Consider the following 15906-nt stretch of genomic DNA (forward strand, 5'->3'; position numbering starts at 1 on the left):
CTATTTAATGACATCAGATATTTTAGAAAAGGCATAAGTCTTCTATCCAATTTACAGACAACACACAAATGTATTATGCATGTGATCTAATCAGGAAGTGTTAGGAAGAACTTCTAGAAGTGCTTTTGTTAAAGATCATTTTGCTCTACTTTCCACTGAAGTCAAATGAATGATGGCCATTAAGATGAACTCTCTGGTGTGTCTGAACTAGATAAAAATTGTTCAGAGAAGGAATTACTTTTTTAGCTTTAATGGCTCAAGTGGGGGCAATAGGTATTATGAATGGGACCCTGGAGTAGAAGTCACTAAAAGCTGTTCAGAGACTAATACATGAACACAGAGTTAATATAAAAAAATAAAATAAAATGATTAGCTACATAGAATATGGTTTTCAAAATGCCCCCAAATTAAGAAGCAGGGTCCTTCCTTTCATACCTCTTGAAATACTCCTATAATAATTCCATTGCTTGGGCCTGTTTCTAATAAAAGAACAGAGTGAAGATCACCATTAATTCAGATGGGCAATCCTAGAAAGGGACAAGAACCAGGCTGGTTTTGATTTGTGAAATGTGTAGGGTCCTCAAAACACCAGAGGCTGGCTTAGAAAAATCCCCACAAAAGCTTTTAGCTTGAAAGTTATCAGGAGTACAGGAAGGCACATAATTAAAACCAAACTCCTTTTACCGAGTTTAAAATAAAATTGTGGCTCTGGAAAGCTGGGCCCAAGGGAAAGGAATGAGACCAAGTCACATGTCTACTGCCAAGGCTGAAACTGGTTTAACTCATGTTCCTTTGGAGTCAGGGCCTGACCCCACGGTGATGGGAAAAAAATCTCCTATTTACATTTTCCCTAAGAGGGATGAAGCAGAAAGAACATTTTCTATCATGTTTTTGTGTACTAGCTGAGCCAGGGGAAACAAGTTGAGCTATTCTGGGATGGCCTACAGAGAACCAGTCCTTCCCTTCAGGGTTCTCAGATTAATGACCTAGAGGAACAAGTAAATGACTGGAATGGGACTGCAGCAGAGACGGTCCTGACAGCCAGTGCCCCTGAAGATCTTATCACCATCTGAGCTATCTATAAAGTCATCTAATTTTTTAACTTCTCTCATCATTGTTTATTTGGTACCAGGGATTAAACCCAGGGGCGTTTAACTATCATGCTACATCTCCAGCCCTTTTTTATTTTGAGACAGGGTCTCACTACATTGCTGATGGCCTTTCTAAATTGCTGAGACTGATTTTTGAACTTGGGATCCTCCTGCATCAGCCTCCAGAGCCACTGGGATTACAGGTTAGTGTCACCATGCCCAGCAATTTTTTAACTTTTAAAGAGTCATTCTGAACAACAAATCCCATCAGTATGTACAACTATAATGGATCAGTAAAAAATATATATATATGGACCACCCCCCCAAAAAAAAAGAATCATTCTGGTTTCACCTATCTATCTACCTACCTATCCATCTATGAGAGACAAAAGTTTCCCAGCCTTCTCCCTTAAGGAAGAATACCCTTTGTAACTAACACCAACAGGACTCTCAGGAAGTTGAAACAAGCAGAGATTCTAGCTCTGAAGCCCATCTTATTGAGTCTGTATTCCAGTAATCTATGTGGGGATCTTGCATAATTTAGAAATACATGAATGGGTAGAATAAGAACTTCAAGATTTAAGCAAGTTGTGACAGTAGAGGACAGTGAAATGAAGTCTACATTGTCCCCACTCCCCCATCTAAAAAAAACAAAAAACAACTAATGGTATTTTCTTAAATATCATCAAGGTTTCAATTGTACTATTTTTCTCCTGCTGCCAAAATAAATTACCACATTGGACTCAGGGATACAACTACTAAATTTTTATCTTTTTAATTTTGAGACAGGGTCTAGCTAAGTTGCTTAGGGCCTCACTAAGTGCTGAGGCTGGCTTTGAACTTGTGATCCTCCTGCCTCAGCTTCCCAAGCCTCTGGGATTACAGGCGTGTGCCACCATCCCCAGCAAAACTTCAAGTCTTAAAACAGCCATTTGTTATCTCACAGTTTTGTAGGTCACAAGTCTGGCACAGTTCTGCAGGCTTCCCCGCTCAGGTATTCAGTTGGCTGAAATTAAGGCATCTGCAGGATGGGCCTCTATCTGGAAGATCTGGGGAAGGATCTGCTTTCAAACTAGTTCATGTTATCAGCAGAATCCAATTTCCTGCAGTTGTAAGTCTTAGGTCCCTGTGGCTCTGTTGCTGTCAGCTGGTGGCTGCTCACTGCTTGCAGGGACTCCCACATTCCTTCTCACTGGGCCCCTTCCCTCTTCAAACCAGCAATGGTGCACTGAGTCCTTTCCACACTTCAAATTCCTTGCTTCCCCTTTTGTCATCGGCTGAGAAAGCTCTTTGCCTTAAGAGACTCACATGATTAGATAAGGCTTATTAGGAAAAGCTCTCCTAACCAAAGGTCACTTTTGTGCTTAAATATAACATAATCAATGGGAGAACTATCTGGTCATAAATACAGGTTCTGGAGACGTCTTTAGGGAGCTATTTTCAACTATCACAACATGGTCTAGTTTTATCTATTGCTTCATGAAATTAAGAAACACAGCTGGCTTCTTAGCTGCATTGGGTGACTGTATACATTCAGAATCAGAACCATGCTGAAAGCACTGTCTTAGGTGGGGAAGAAGTGTACATCCATGTGAACAGGCATACATGTGTGAGAAAGTATACCTTTTCCAAGCAAAAATGACCAACCATTAAATCACATATAGCTTCACTGTATTATACTCCTTGATTTTTCTTTACTGACTACTTACTACACATGGAAAAATAGTTAAAAAGGAAAGTCAAATATAGTACCTACATTCAGTTATATTACAAATACTGTTGAAATTTTTCATACCTCAGATTATGAATACCCCATCAATTCTTTGCTTGTTATGGTGCTGGAAATTGTACCCAGGGCCTCACACATCTACCCTATTGATTTAATATAGCATGCTGATAGAGATCAGGTAATGTCACCTCACATATTCTAGTATATCTTACTATATTTTAAAAGAAAAATCATTAAGTTCTCTACATGATAGAAGTAGACTCACTGTTGTATTCATCATGCTACCTAAATACTATTGGCATTTTATAGCTCTTAGTTTCTTGTAGGCCTGTACCTTTTTTTTGTAGATATTCCCTGTTTCTGAAGAATTTCTGGATTTTTGGGGAACTCATAAAATGTACTTATTATAGAAGAAAATATATATAAATATACAAAGTCCTCCATGACTTTGTATTCATAAACTCTGATGATCCACAAACACATTTGCTGGCTCAGGCATGTTCTCTATTTAGCGACTCACATGCTGTGTACCATATGTGATGAAAATGACCAGCAGAAGAATGAGGAGCTCTAAAACTTGTGGTTCCAGTGCATGGGTCACATTTTTCAGATGGTCATCTATTTTCATTTTCCCCATGGCTTGAAGTTTTAGGTTCACACTGGTGTGCACAGTCACCTTAAACTGCAGTAGCCCATGAAAATACATTCCAATGATTCAAAAATCAGGCTCAGTGAACATCTGAGAAAAGAAGCCTGATCACTCCCTCAAAAATATTTTTAAGGAAGACTGCATATAAGTCCTAAGTTTTGGAAATCCTTATTTAGGTCTTAAATCTCACTCTTTAACTTTAACAATTTCTCTAATTAGAGTTTCCAGGTCTTACTCCGATACTTAGCTGAGACTCCTCAATAGATGTGTTATTGATCACCATTATATCTCCTAGACAGCAAGCTTTCCTTGCCCAAAGACTGGGAAAAGATGGGTTGCTATTATTATTTTTGTGGTGGGGATCAAACCCAGGGCTTTGTGCATTTGAGATATGCTCTACCACCGAGCTACATCCTGATATGCTCTACCACCGAGCTACATCCTCAGCTCATAGATAGCCTTTTTAAAAAATTCAGTACTGGGTATAAAACCAAGGGATGGATGGACTTTTTAATATGATAAACATCACAATCTAGTAGCCTGTTTGGATAGCAGTAATTTAGATTTTATTTGAACCAAACTATGAATCAAAAACTTTTACAGGAGAATTGTAAGTCCAAAGCCAGCCTTAGCAATTTAGTAAGACCCTATCTCAAATAAATAAATAAATAAATAGATAGATAGATAGATAGGGCTGGAGATGTGGCTCAGTGGTTAAGTGCCACTGCGTTCAATCTTTTTTTTTTGCTAAGAGGATAGTGTGGCTCACTAGACTTTACATTTCAAGATGAAATAAATACTTGGGACCTAAATAACATAAGGTAAAACTTTTTACTCCTCAGTAGATTCCACAGAAGGTTAGAGACTTCCTTTGTTTTTAATTTTTTTCCCTGCCTCCACAGAAACCAAACAAACGAACCAATAAATAAATAAATAAAATAAAATTTGTCTTCTCTCTTTTTTTTCTTTGAGATGGGATCTTGCTATATTGCCCAGGCAGACCTTGAACTCATGATCTTCCTGCCTTCGCCTCTCAAGTAGCTGGAATTATAGGCACGTGCCACTGTCCAACTGAACCAATATATCAATTCATCTATTTTAGAACTATAAATACATAGAAAATTATAATAAACAGGAATCTTAATTAACTTGGAAAAATCTTCAGAAATGATTCTCTAGTGTGTGGTTTCTGCTTTCCAAATGACCAAATGGGACAGGAGCAGCATTCAGTCCCTGTATTTCACACCCATGTGTGCTCAGCCTTGCCCATGGTATACTTAGAGTAATAAAATGTGTGATTACAAAATCTAAGACAAGCCTCTTTGATCTCAAAGAGCTCTTTCTGGGAAGGAAAGATAAGCACAGCCATGAAACACTTGGAGGGCAATGCAAGAAACAATTGATTGAATGCAATCAAACACTAGACTACATGGTAGCTACAATAAGTGAAAAGGGTAGCCAGGAAAGGGAGAATGCACTATTGAATAGAGATTTTGGGCAAGGCTTTACGGAAGATACAGGCCTACTGGACATATTGTCTTGAAGTTTGAAACCAGTGGTCACGAAAAATGACCGTGTCATATGTAATTGTTAAGACTTATGGCATAAATTGGGGCATTGCTAGGGCCACCGCTGTCCTAAAGTGCCACTCTGCTCTGAAAGACAAAGCTCTGAAAGGTGATAAATGAAAGCTTTCTTTGATTCTTCCACTTTTTTCTTTTTTTTGTGTGTGTGTGGTACTAGGAATTAAACTCAGGGGGCACTTGACCACTGAGCCGCATCCCCAGCTCATTTTTGTATTTTATTTAGAGACAGGGTCTCACTGAGTTGCTTAGTGCCTCGCTAAATTGCTAAGGCTGGCTTTGAACTTAAGATTCTCCTGCCTCTGCCTCCCGAGCAGCTGGGATTACAGGCATGCGCCACCATGTCTGGCCCGATTCTTCCACTTTTATATCCCCACAGAAAAACTGTGTCTTCAGATACACAAAGTTCTTTGAATTTAGGGGGCTAAAATTGCCTCCCAGAGCAAAACAAGTATTTAAAATGTAGACCTTTGTGAGAGGAGCATTTATTTATTTATTTTTGTGGGGGCGGGGGAGCAGGGGCAGGGTCCTTCAGACAAGAAAAGCCTCAGAGTAATTCAGAAATTGTTATAACTTAACAGGTTCTGAGCTGAAGCATACCTTTGTATCAAAATTTATTTCTATAGCAAATTAACAGCATAAATAAAATAAATTACCTGAATACTTACAAATGGCTTTAGAGTGATTGTTTACATACAATTGACAGATGCATTAAAAATACTTTTCAATCACAACATTTAAGGGCATAGGAGATCTTTTCTCCTTTGCAAAGGTAGTAAGTAGTCAACAGTTACATTATTGACAGTTAAAAATAATAAAATATACCCCAAATTCTGACTTTTTCTTTTCCTTTTTTTTTTTTTTTTTTTTACTCATTTAGGTTTGTCTCTTCCTGAATCATTCTGTAAGGTTTTTCCTCCTTTAAACTAGGTTTTGTTGTCATTGTCTCCCTTTCCAAATCAGATTCAATACTCAAGGATACTGGTGACAATCTAGGTGCCATTTCATGGAGAGACAGCAGTTTCTCTGGAGCAGTTGTTACCCATCTCACTGGTTAACACAGGCTCCAGAGCCAAGCTGCTGGCTGCAGCATCACTAGTTACGTGATCTTAGATAATTTCCCGACTTCTTTCTGTCTCAGTGGTCTCAGAAGTAAAACGGGGGGTTAATGGTACTTGATATATAAGGTTACCAGAAGTATTAAAAAAGATAATAAGTATGTCTGGTAGAGCATGACATAGTAAATGTTTTATAAATTGTTGGCTACTGATACCATTTCTACAGTTTCCCTGCTTTTCCAATCTCTCTCATGCCTCTTTGGTTCTTTGGCTCTCCCAATACTTGTTCACTGAAAGAGGAATTAAGCTCAAGTAAATTCCTTAGCACTCAAGTAAAGGGTTTTAATTGTAGATTTTGATTATCCAGGCTAATTCCTACTTACCCTTTCCAACCTACAGACATTTAAGGTCATTATTTTACTGTCTGGATGGTTGTACACCCTTTTAAAATAACCAACTACGTGAAGTTGATTTTGGAAAGCAATACCAAGATTTTTCATGTTTTTAATGATTTGATATACTTTCATTTATTCTATAATTCAATTTAAATCTGCTGTTTTTTTTTTCTGTCATATCATGGGCAGATTATTTTTTTAATATTTATTATTATTATTATTATTTTTTAGTTTTTGGTGGACACAACATCTTTGTATGTGGTGCTGAGGTCAATTTAAATCTGAATACGTAAATTTTCAAACAAGCAACTTAAAAAATAGCTACTTGCTATTTTACATGTAATCTATGTATAAAAAATGTTACTTTTGCAATGAAACATGAAGAAATTAAAGTCGAGGCACACTTTTAGTATCTTTAATTAACTCACTAGTAGAACTTCCCTGCATCACATAACCAAAGAAGGCTGCTGGGTTTTGGGGCTGTGGTGACAACTAACACCCCAATTATGGATAACCACCACCCTTTATAATAAGAAGGTCAAGAAAAGAACCAAAAAGGAGCTGGAAAAGAACAAAAGGCTGATGAGAGCCAACTCTCACTGTTTCCCTTTGGCCCATTCTGATTATAATTAATTGTTAGTTCACCCAAACATTACGAGGGTTAGTTGGGCTGGAAAAAACCAAACTAATGCTGAATAATCTGGGAACTTTTCAAAATTTGAAAAAAAAGCAATCCCTGATCACACAGCTGGTTATGTACTGAAAACAAAACTAGAACTCAATTCAAAACTCATAACCAATTGACCCTGACTTCCTAAATTTTTGGATCCTTTGAGAACTGAAGCTTATTACCCTTAACAAGAAGTTGACTACAATGGCCCTTAACAAAGAAACAAGATACAGAACCTTCTGTCCTCCTTGAGATTCTGGTGGTAGCTGGATAGGAAACAGTCAGAGGCAGCTGCACTGCTGGTTGGCACTCTCAGCTTATTCTCAGCCCTTTCCTGACACTGCATCCAGTCCTTAGGCAAGCTCAATACTCCCATAACTCTAATCCTAAACTTCAATATTTTCAGCCCATAATTTTCTCCCCATCTTCAGACCAACCACAGGTTGAATATTCCTTATCTGAAATGCTTGGGGCTCGAAGGTGTTCAGATTTTGGAATATTTGCATATACGTAATAATGAGATCTCTTGCAGACATGCCCTAAGTCGAAACAGAAAATCCATCTGTAGCCTAAGGTAATTTTGCACAGTATTTTTAAAGCATGTCTATTTTCACTGTAACCTGTCACATGAGGTCAGGTTTGGAATTTCCACTTGTGGCATCATGTTTGTTCTGTAAGGTTTTGAATTTTGGAGCATTTTGGATTTTGAATAAGGAATGTTGGGGCTGGGGATGTGGCTCAAGCGGTAGCGCGCTCGCCTGGCATGCGTGCGGCCCGGGTTCGATCCTTAGCACCACATACAAACAAAGATGTTGTGTCCGCCAATAACTAAAAAAAATAAATAAATATTAAAAAATTCTCTCTCTCTCTTAAAAAAAAAAAGGGAATGTTAACAACCTATACTTTTTGGATATCATTAACTGAAAGTCCCAAAGTTCCTCTAATTCAATATATCCAAAAGTGAAATGTCGTTCCCATTCAATACACTTTCACTTCCTGTTTGGCAATGCAATTTGTCATTTCTGACCAAGTCATTTTTGGCCATTTGTCATATTTGACCATTTTTGGCCAAGTCACCTAAACCAAAGACCTGGGCATTATTCTTAACTCTGCCTTCTCCCAAGTTCAACCCTGCCCCCACTGTATGGATCCCCAAGTCTTGTCAGTTCTAGCTTCTGAACAATTGAATGCTTCTCTATTCTACCTGAAGAATACCTTGCCACAGGCCTTTATCATGTCTCACCTGGAATACCGAGATCAGATCACCTCCTGATGTCCCTTCCACCATCCAGCGTCTACAGCTGCCAGAGTTATTCCTCTGACATGCAATTCTGATCACAGCAACTTTACTCCAAATCTTCAGTCTTTTACCCACAGGAAAACTTTCCAAATCTAAGAAAGCCATACTTAAACCCTACATAGTATGGCCTCTGCTAAGACTCTAGTTTTAATTCCTATTATACTTCTTAAATATATCCTTTGTTCTACCTACACTGATATGCAGCTTTCAAAATAATGCTACACTTTCTCATATTTTTCTACCTTTGTAATATGCTACTTCCTTCTTCTTTGCCCAAAGAGCTTCTATTGTCCTGCAAACATCAGGCTACTGCATTTATCACCTGACTGATCTTTTTTTTTTTAAATGTGTGTTGGGGGGTGCTGGGGATTGAACTCGGGGGCACTTTATCACTGAGCTATATTCTCAGCCCTTTTTGTTTTGAGACAGAGACTAAGTTGCTGAGGGTCTTATTAAACTTCTAAAGCTGGCCAGGCGAGGTGGTGCCCTCTGTAATCCAGTGACTAGGGAGGCTGAGGCAGGAGGATCACAAATTTGAGGCCAGCCTCAGCAATTTAGTGAGGTCCTAAGCAACTTGTACCCCCCCCCCCCGAAAAAAAAAATTCTGAATCTTGCCTTGTACTTGTGAGTCTCCGGCCTAAGCTTCCTGAGTAGTTAGGATTACAGGTGTGCATCCCCACACCTGGCCTGATTGATCTCCTAAAACACTCTGTACCTATATTAGAAAATATAGGTACCTTTATTAGAAAATTCACCTCCCTGTGTCATAATTCTTGGCTTCTATCTCTACAATTAGATTTAAAAGTCCTTGAGGGTAGAAATTGTGTCTTGCATTTATTAGGAATTCCAGTGCCCCATATGGGGCCTACTACACATAGCAGATGCTCATAGAATGCTAATTATGGGAAGATTCAAGGTAGGGCAAGATTGGCTGGGTATATTGGTGAGCTCCTAAAATACCAGTTACCCAGCAGGGTGAGGTAGGAAGATAACTTGAACCCATCAACCAAACTGGGCAACATAGCAAGACCCTGTCTTGAAAAACCAAAACAAATAGGTTAGGCAGCTTTAATACTCATTAATCATGGGATTAGAAAATTAGGGTGGCAAGTGCAGGACACAGCTTGCAGTAAAGGAGCTGATGTCTTTAAAACTCCCAGTCTCTTTAGTCAACAAACCAATGTTTCAGATGCCACTTCACCTGGTTCCATGCAAGATAGGAATTAATTAGGCCAGTATCTATCCAGAATTCATGTAATGGCTCCTAATAGGGAAACCACTTTTATTCCTACAGGTCCTACTTTTCTTGCCTAAAAAGACTTCTTGGACTGAAGAATTACTGCTTATTGACTTTACTTGAGTGGAATAAACAAACAAAAAATATACTGGTGGTTTTAATTAGGAAGAAAAAAATGATAAATAGTTTGCATCCTAATTATCATGTTCACTCAAATGTTTCTCATTCCAGGACAACAAATTATAAAGTTGAATTAATAAATGCCTGTAATGCTAGAGACTGGGGAGGCTAAGGCAAGAGGACAGCAAGTTTGAGGCCAACCTGGGCCACTTAGTGAGACACTGTCTCAAAATTAAAAATTAACAACAACAACAACAGTAATAATAATGATGATAAAATGAATTCCATATTGGTAGTCTCCCAATTAAAGAATTGTAGGTATAGAGGATAAGGTAATATGCTACAGAACTGCTTGGTGTTTGCCAGAGATGAACACAGCACATGGAAAGAGTGATTATCAACCTGGTCTGGGAGGTGAGAAGGCAGGATGCCTTTGGCCTGCCTACTAGGTGCCTCACAGAACGAGCTCTTGTGACAGTTGCAATCTTTTATTATCCAATTATCTATCAATAGTACTGTGATTAGTTTGTATGGCTGATTATAAAACAAAGTAAATTGATTTACTTCTCCCTTTATATGTGAAAATGGCTGGGATGAAAATTATTATTATTATGTAAAATCTTTTCTGTTGAGATGTTAGACTGGAAGCAATCCCATCTAAATGAGAAAACGCTACTGATCCTGGTTTATAAATGCAGGTCAAATCCTATTATCACAAATACCAATTCAATGAAAATCTGCCTAATTAAAGATTCCCAGGGTAAGTAAGCTGATAACCCACTTACTTCAAGATGTAGTCAACATTATAAATATCAAATATACCACAGTTTGGACATCTGCTACTATGTTTTCTTTGTAAATAATCTGTCTTGCAATTTTTTTTCAATTAGCAAATAATAATTTGAGATTATGGACTAAGGATTACTTGGTTCATAGCTTAGGATGATTTAAAATGTCAACCCATTCTAAATGGACTAGTTCCTAAGCTATAGAATTTTATATTACACCCAGTGATTAAAAACAAGAACTGAGGTGTCTAAAGTATTTGTAGTTCACTTTTTTCCTAATGTTGGAAAATTACTTTCTGAAGAAAACTTTTCTACTGAATGTGTGAACCAAGAATTTTATGTTACAGTTGTTTAATGGTGGCTGAAGGCTGACCCTTTGGAGTGTCATGAAGAAGTACTGGTGTGGTTCCCATTAGAATTGAGAGTGAATCTGGCAGTTGTTCTGTTTTTCCTGAGTAACAAACCAGAGATGAACAGATCTGTTCTCAGGGAACTCCCAGCCTTTAGAGAAAAAAAAGAGATGTTGAACTAATGTGAAACTAGTATGAACGCCCCAAGAAGCTGTTGAATCCGTTATGTCATTATTCCCCAGGAGCCCCAAACAGCGGTATCAGGAACATAACCACTTACAATAGCTGTTCTTATTGAGGGTGGGAAGGGGTGCCTGGGATACAAAAAGGATGGATGGACATTTTTGCCTATGAGGAAAAAAGGTATTTCATTTTTTTTTCCTGAATTGTCCATGTCAACCTATCATGAGTTTACCCTCAGAAAGGCAAAATAAAAAAATGATGAATATAGCTTTTCTTTCAGCAGGATAATGGTGGTATGTTCATAAAATAAAGCACTGTAATAAAAGGGGTATTTTTAAAAACAATGTTTCATGGTATAATTTGTATTCAGAAAATTAAGGATATTATTTTTGAAATATCAATAGAGGAAGTAAACACAAATCTTGGCTGGGGAGGACCCACACTATCTTCTCATGAGTGATTTCTCATTAGGGAGTATATTAGTTGTGCAATTTCTGGGCAGGCATTAGATTTTCTTATGATTAAAACGGGTCAGAGGCTTACTGAAACACTGCATTATATAATATGAAAAAATATCAGATGCTGCTAAAAGTTTAAAAGTTAAGGTGTATGATAAAGTAGTTTGTTTTGAAGTCACTAAAAAGTCTTTCTGCCTTTTGTTTTCTCAAGTTAAAAATAATTCCCACTGAATTGCAGTTTTAGTTTGCTTGTTCTGCTTCTCAAAGAGCAAAGTGTCCAAAGTATTTTCTCCTTGTGAATAGCCATTATTTAAAAATTCTCTGAGGACACTGTCCTTATATGGAAACATTTTATATTCGGCCCCTTTAGCAGCACTAAAAACAACAACAAAGAACCCCCACAAACTTTTAAATGCTTATTCAAAATTCCAATCCTATTTTGTAGAGTGCTGGACCAGGGGTTACAGGTCTTTAACTTTGTCTGATCTCCATCAGAAAACTGTGTGTGTGTGTGTGTGTGTGTGTGTGTGTGTGTGTGTGAGAGAGAGAGAGAGAGAGAGAGAGAGAGAGAGAGAGAGAGAGAGAAACACACACACAGAGATTGAGATGAGAGCTGTGTGCCTTTCACTTTAGAACACACACAGCAACGTCATATATCTTTACTGGAAAGGTCCCAGCATTTTCCTTTTTAAGAGAAATCTGAAGACCCTATAGCCCATAAGTCTCAGGCTCGGTGGGGCTCATAATCCCAGACAATACGACTGGAATTTGAGAGCCAGGCACGGAGATTAAGTTATGACCCGTCAATTGCCTCCCTTGTTCTATAGACCTGGTGTTCCTCCTCCTGCAATTTCAGTTTTCTGTGTTCCTACTATGGATAAATTTTGGACTCCCACAGCTACTTAAGCTTCTGACTGTCCCCTCTTTACTCCTTAGCATGTCTTTAACCTTGACTTTCAAATCTATTTGATATGTACTCCAGTGTTGCTGATAATATGGTTTTGGAGCCAGGAAACCTTAGCTTAAATCAAGACGACTGCTTACAAGCTGAGTGATGCTGGGCGAGCTACTTCTGTGCATTTCCATTTCCTCACATGTAACGCGAAGACAGTGAGAACCACCTCAGGGAGGCGGAGGATCAGCCAAGCATCCAAAGACACATGAGCCCAAGACCACCACAAAACTAGTTGTGAAAGAGCAAAAAAATTAGTCAGTCGTGAGGAAAGGAACCGAGCTAGGGAAATCTTATGAGATGAACCAGTTCTGAGAGTCAACAACCTCTAAATTAATTATGCATATTTTTCCACTAGCTCAGAGATTAAAGACAAAATAGGATAAGGGCACATGAGTGGTACATAAATACCAATGTTCTCTACAATATAGTCTCTAGTCATAGGGACATTAAAGTTGGTTACAATAAATTGGTGCTATTGTGGGAATCCATAGCCACAGACCACTAAAATTGGGAAGCAGTCTCTTATTAAAGCTGTCCATGTTTTGGTTTCCTGTAATCTCAATTTTCAAATTTTCTCTCACTGTGACCTCTGTCTAAAAGGCGGGGATGGGGGTGTGTGGAATGAGGGTGGGAAGGCTGGACGGCAGCTGTTAGGAGTGAGACCAAAAGAAAGTACTTCTTCAGTGGAGTACTAACTTTAAATAAGAAAGGGGAAACAGAAAGGAAGAAGAGGAGGATGGTCACTCAATAAATTGAATGATCATCAGGTATCATTGCTCTGGGAGTGGTGGCGACAGTGGACAAACATTAACAAGAGGCTTTTTTCATCCACAGTCTGTAAAGGATGGAATATAAAAGGGAGGCAGCAAAGGGAACACCAACTCAAGTAATGGAGCTCAGCTCTGTGACCTCAATCAGCAGTCACCAGAAAACCCCAATGCTGCTGGGGGGAAAGCGTTCTGCAGTTCTGTAGAAAAGGAAGGTACTAGCCCATGTGTTCAAGAAACATCCTGGAACTCAATAACAGTGATATGTACACCGGAGCCTCTCTTGGTTCTCTCACAAAGAGCACCTATGAATGAAACAGCTTCCTAACAGCATTCTTTTGGTATTCTGGTAACTAAACACCCCTGGCTAAAGTCCAAGACTAATACCTATATGCCAAATTCCACTACATGATAATTTACACCATGAGAAAGACATTGAAAATGAATGTAAAGCAACCCAAAATAAACAAGTAGTCTGTTCAGATTTCTTTTAGATTTTCTCCCTACAGCTCCCCAAATAAGGAATCTATGACTGTCCCTCTTCTTACGTTGTATGTACGATAGAACACAGTCTAGTTCCCTAAGAAGGAACTGCTACCTTACCTACTACCTAATATGCCCATCAGCATTCCTCATCATTTGCTGTTGGTAGCATTTTTTCCTTTAGTTAGCTTCCTACAGAGGAGGACATTAAATTAGATGCAAACACCCATATGTTAATTACTTCAGCAGAGTCATTCACTGGAGTAAACGGAGAAAAGCCTCAAATGGCTTTGTTATCACAAGCATCACAAGCACCTCCATACAGCTAATAGCCACGAGTTATTTCTTTGGGTTTTAATCACAAAATTTCCTGATGGTGCCTGAATGACTGAGAAGTAAGGTTCCAACTGTCCATAAGTTCTTGTTCATTTGGTTTTTCTTTCACTCAAATCACTTTGCTTATCATGCAAAATAGGCAAAGGTATACTCTATTTCACATACATGTGTGCACACGAGCAGAACATGCACATAACTGAAGTTTTTGTGTACAGTTTCACAACCATATGGGAGCTTTTCTTTTGAATGATAGTATTGATCCATAAACCACAAGAAAAACAGCAACTACATATAGCCACAGAAACTAAGAAAAGCCCCATGAGACATAATGATAAAAACTCTAAAATCTTACCGTCAAGCAGTTTACAGCTTATTAAAAAGCCAGAAGACAGAAACTGTAGGCTGGTATATTTAAGTCTGCTTTTACTTAAGACTATATCAAGTATTATGAACCATAACCTCTTTCAGAGAAGCTAAATGGGTCTTTACTTGCAATTTTTTTCCCCTTTACTGATTCCTGTAAGTTCCATATGCTTTTGCTCTCAACCTAACCCGTAAGTTATATATAGACACATTTCCTACCTTTGTCACAGCTAGGAACATATGTAAATAAAAAAGGCTGCTTACTCGGAGTGTCTTGGCAGTCGGGGAGGGAGATGCTGGGGGAGAATCAGACTGAGATTTCCTATTCCGCGTGAATTCTTTACTTCGAGTATATAAAGAGGACATAGTTCCTTAGGATGTAGACAGACACCCAAACTCTGAATTCTTCACACAAAGCTGGGAAACTGCCTTGTAGGTTACCCTCAAAGAATTTCTCCTTTTGAACTGATGCAAGATGACTTTGGAAAGAACTAAATAAAGGATAAAAGCTGCCCTGTAATTTATAGTCTTGAGCTCTGAACCAGTCCACAGTTAAACAGTGTCTGAGAGGCGTGTTCCATCAATATTTTCAATTCAGCTCCAACCACAAGAGCTCAGCACTGGTGGCTTGTGGTAGAAGGTACTGTGCTGAGCAACACCTTGACACCTAGATGGAGTCCTTGATTCTCCCGGAAGAACACTTCTTATGAGGCTTGCTCTTCAATAAAACCCAAGTCTAGGTTCCTGATGATATCAGCTTAAATCCCAGAGGAAAAATGACTCTGGATCCTGCTGCAGATGAGTCTAGGAAGGACTACGGTCACTTTATCCAGAGGGAAGAAATACAAGCCCCCAGGAAATCATGCTGTTTTCCCTTAGCTTGATTCCACCAGGGCAAGGGTTGAGAACTGCTCTGATAAATTCAGGTCAAACAACTTGAAAAACAAAACAAAACAAACAAAAAAAATAATAAAAAATAAAAGGAACCAAGAGTTTAGAAGAAGGAAGCTGTCTGAGGAAGTGAAGTTTTCCTAGGTCCTCCCAGACGAAGCTGCTTTTACATATAAACACTCACAGTCATACACACATCTTTTCCCCTCCCCTCTTCTATTTTCTGACATTCCAAATCCCTATTCGCTCAGCGAGGAATGCTGGAGAGGAGCCAAGGGCAAAGATTCACTTTCAACTTAGAATTCGGGTTGCCACTTGTAGAAGGAAATGAAACCCTGCCAGCTGTTCGGCATAGAGGGAGGCTCTTGGGGGCAAACTCAGGGGTAGCCCCCGACCTTCAATATTCACCACTCTGAGGAGGCAGCAGTCTCCCAAGACGGATTTCTCTAAACAGTTTTCTAAATATGATAATGGTGTTTTTTCAGCTTCTGGATCTCTTA

At 38.7% G+C, this 15906-nt stretch overlaps 1 protein-coding gene across 9 annotated transcripts in view; it reads right to left on the reverse strand.

The window, feature by feature from the left end:
* PPP1R12B (protein phosphatase 1 regulatory subunit 12B) overlaps positions 1 to 15906 on the reverse strand; it is a gene marked incomplete at its 3' end in the record, with an annotated part of 222463 nt that overhangs the window by 32562 nt on the left and 173995 nt on the right. Inside the window, exon 1 of one of the 9 annotated variants that reach the window (XM_081298882.1) lies at positions 14780 to 15568. The exons of the other annotated variants lie outside the window; for them this stretch is intronic. Coding sequence (XP_081155008.1) covers positions 14780 to 14881 — 102 coding nt within the window. The 5' untranslated portion in view covers positions 14882 to 15568. Of the gene's footprint in view, positions 1 to 14779; positions 15569 to 15906 lie in introns of those variants that run through there. 9 annotated transcript variants of the gene reach the window in all.

The sequence above is a fragment of the Spermophilus citellus genome (assembly GCF_964194105.1).
Source record: "Spermophilus citellus genome assembly, chromosome: 6".
Classification (NCBI taxonomy): domain Eukaryota; kingdom Metazoa; phylum Chordata; class Mammalia; order Rodentia; family Sciuridae; genus Spermophilus; species Spermophilus citellus.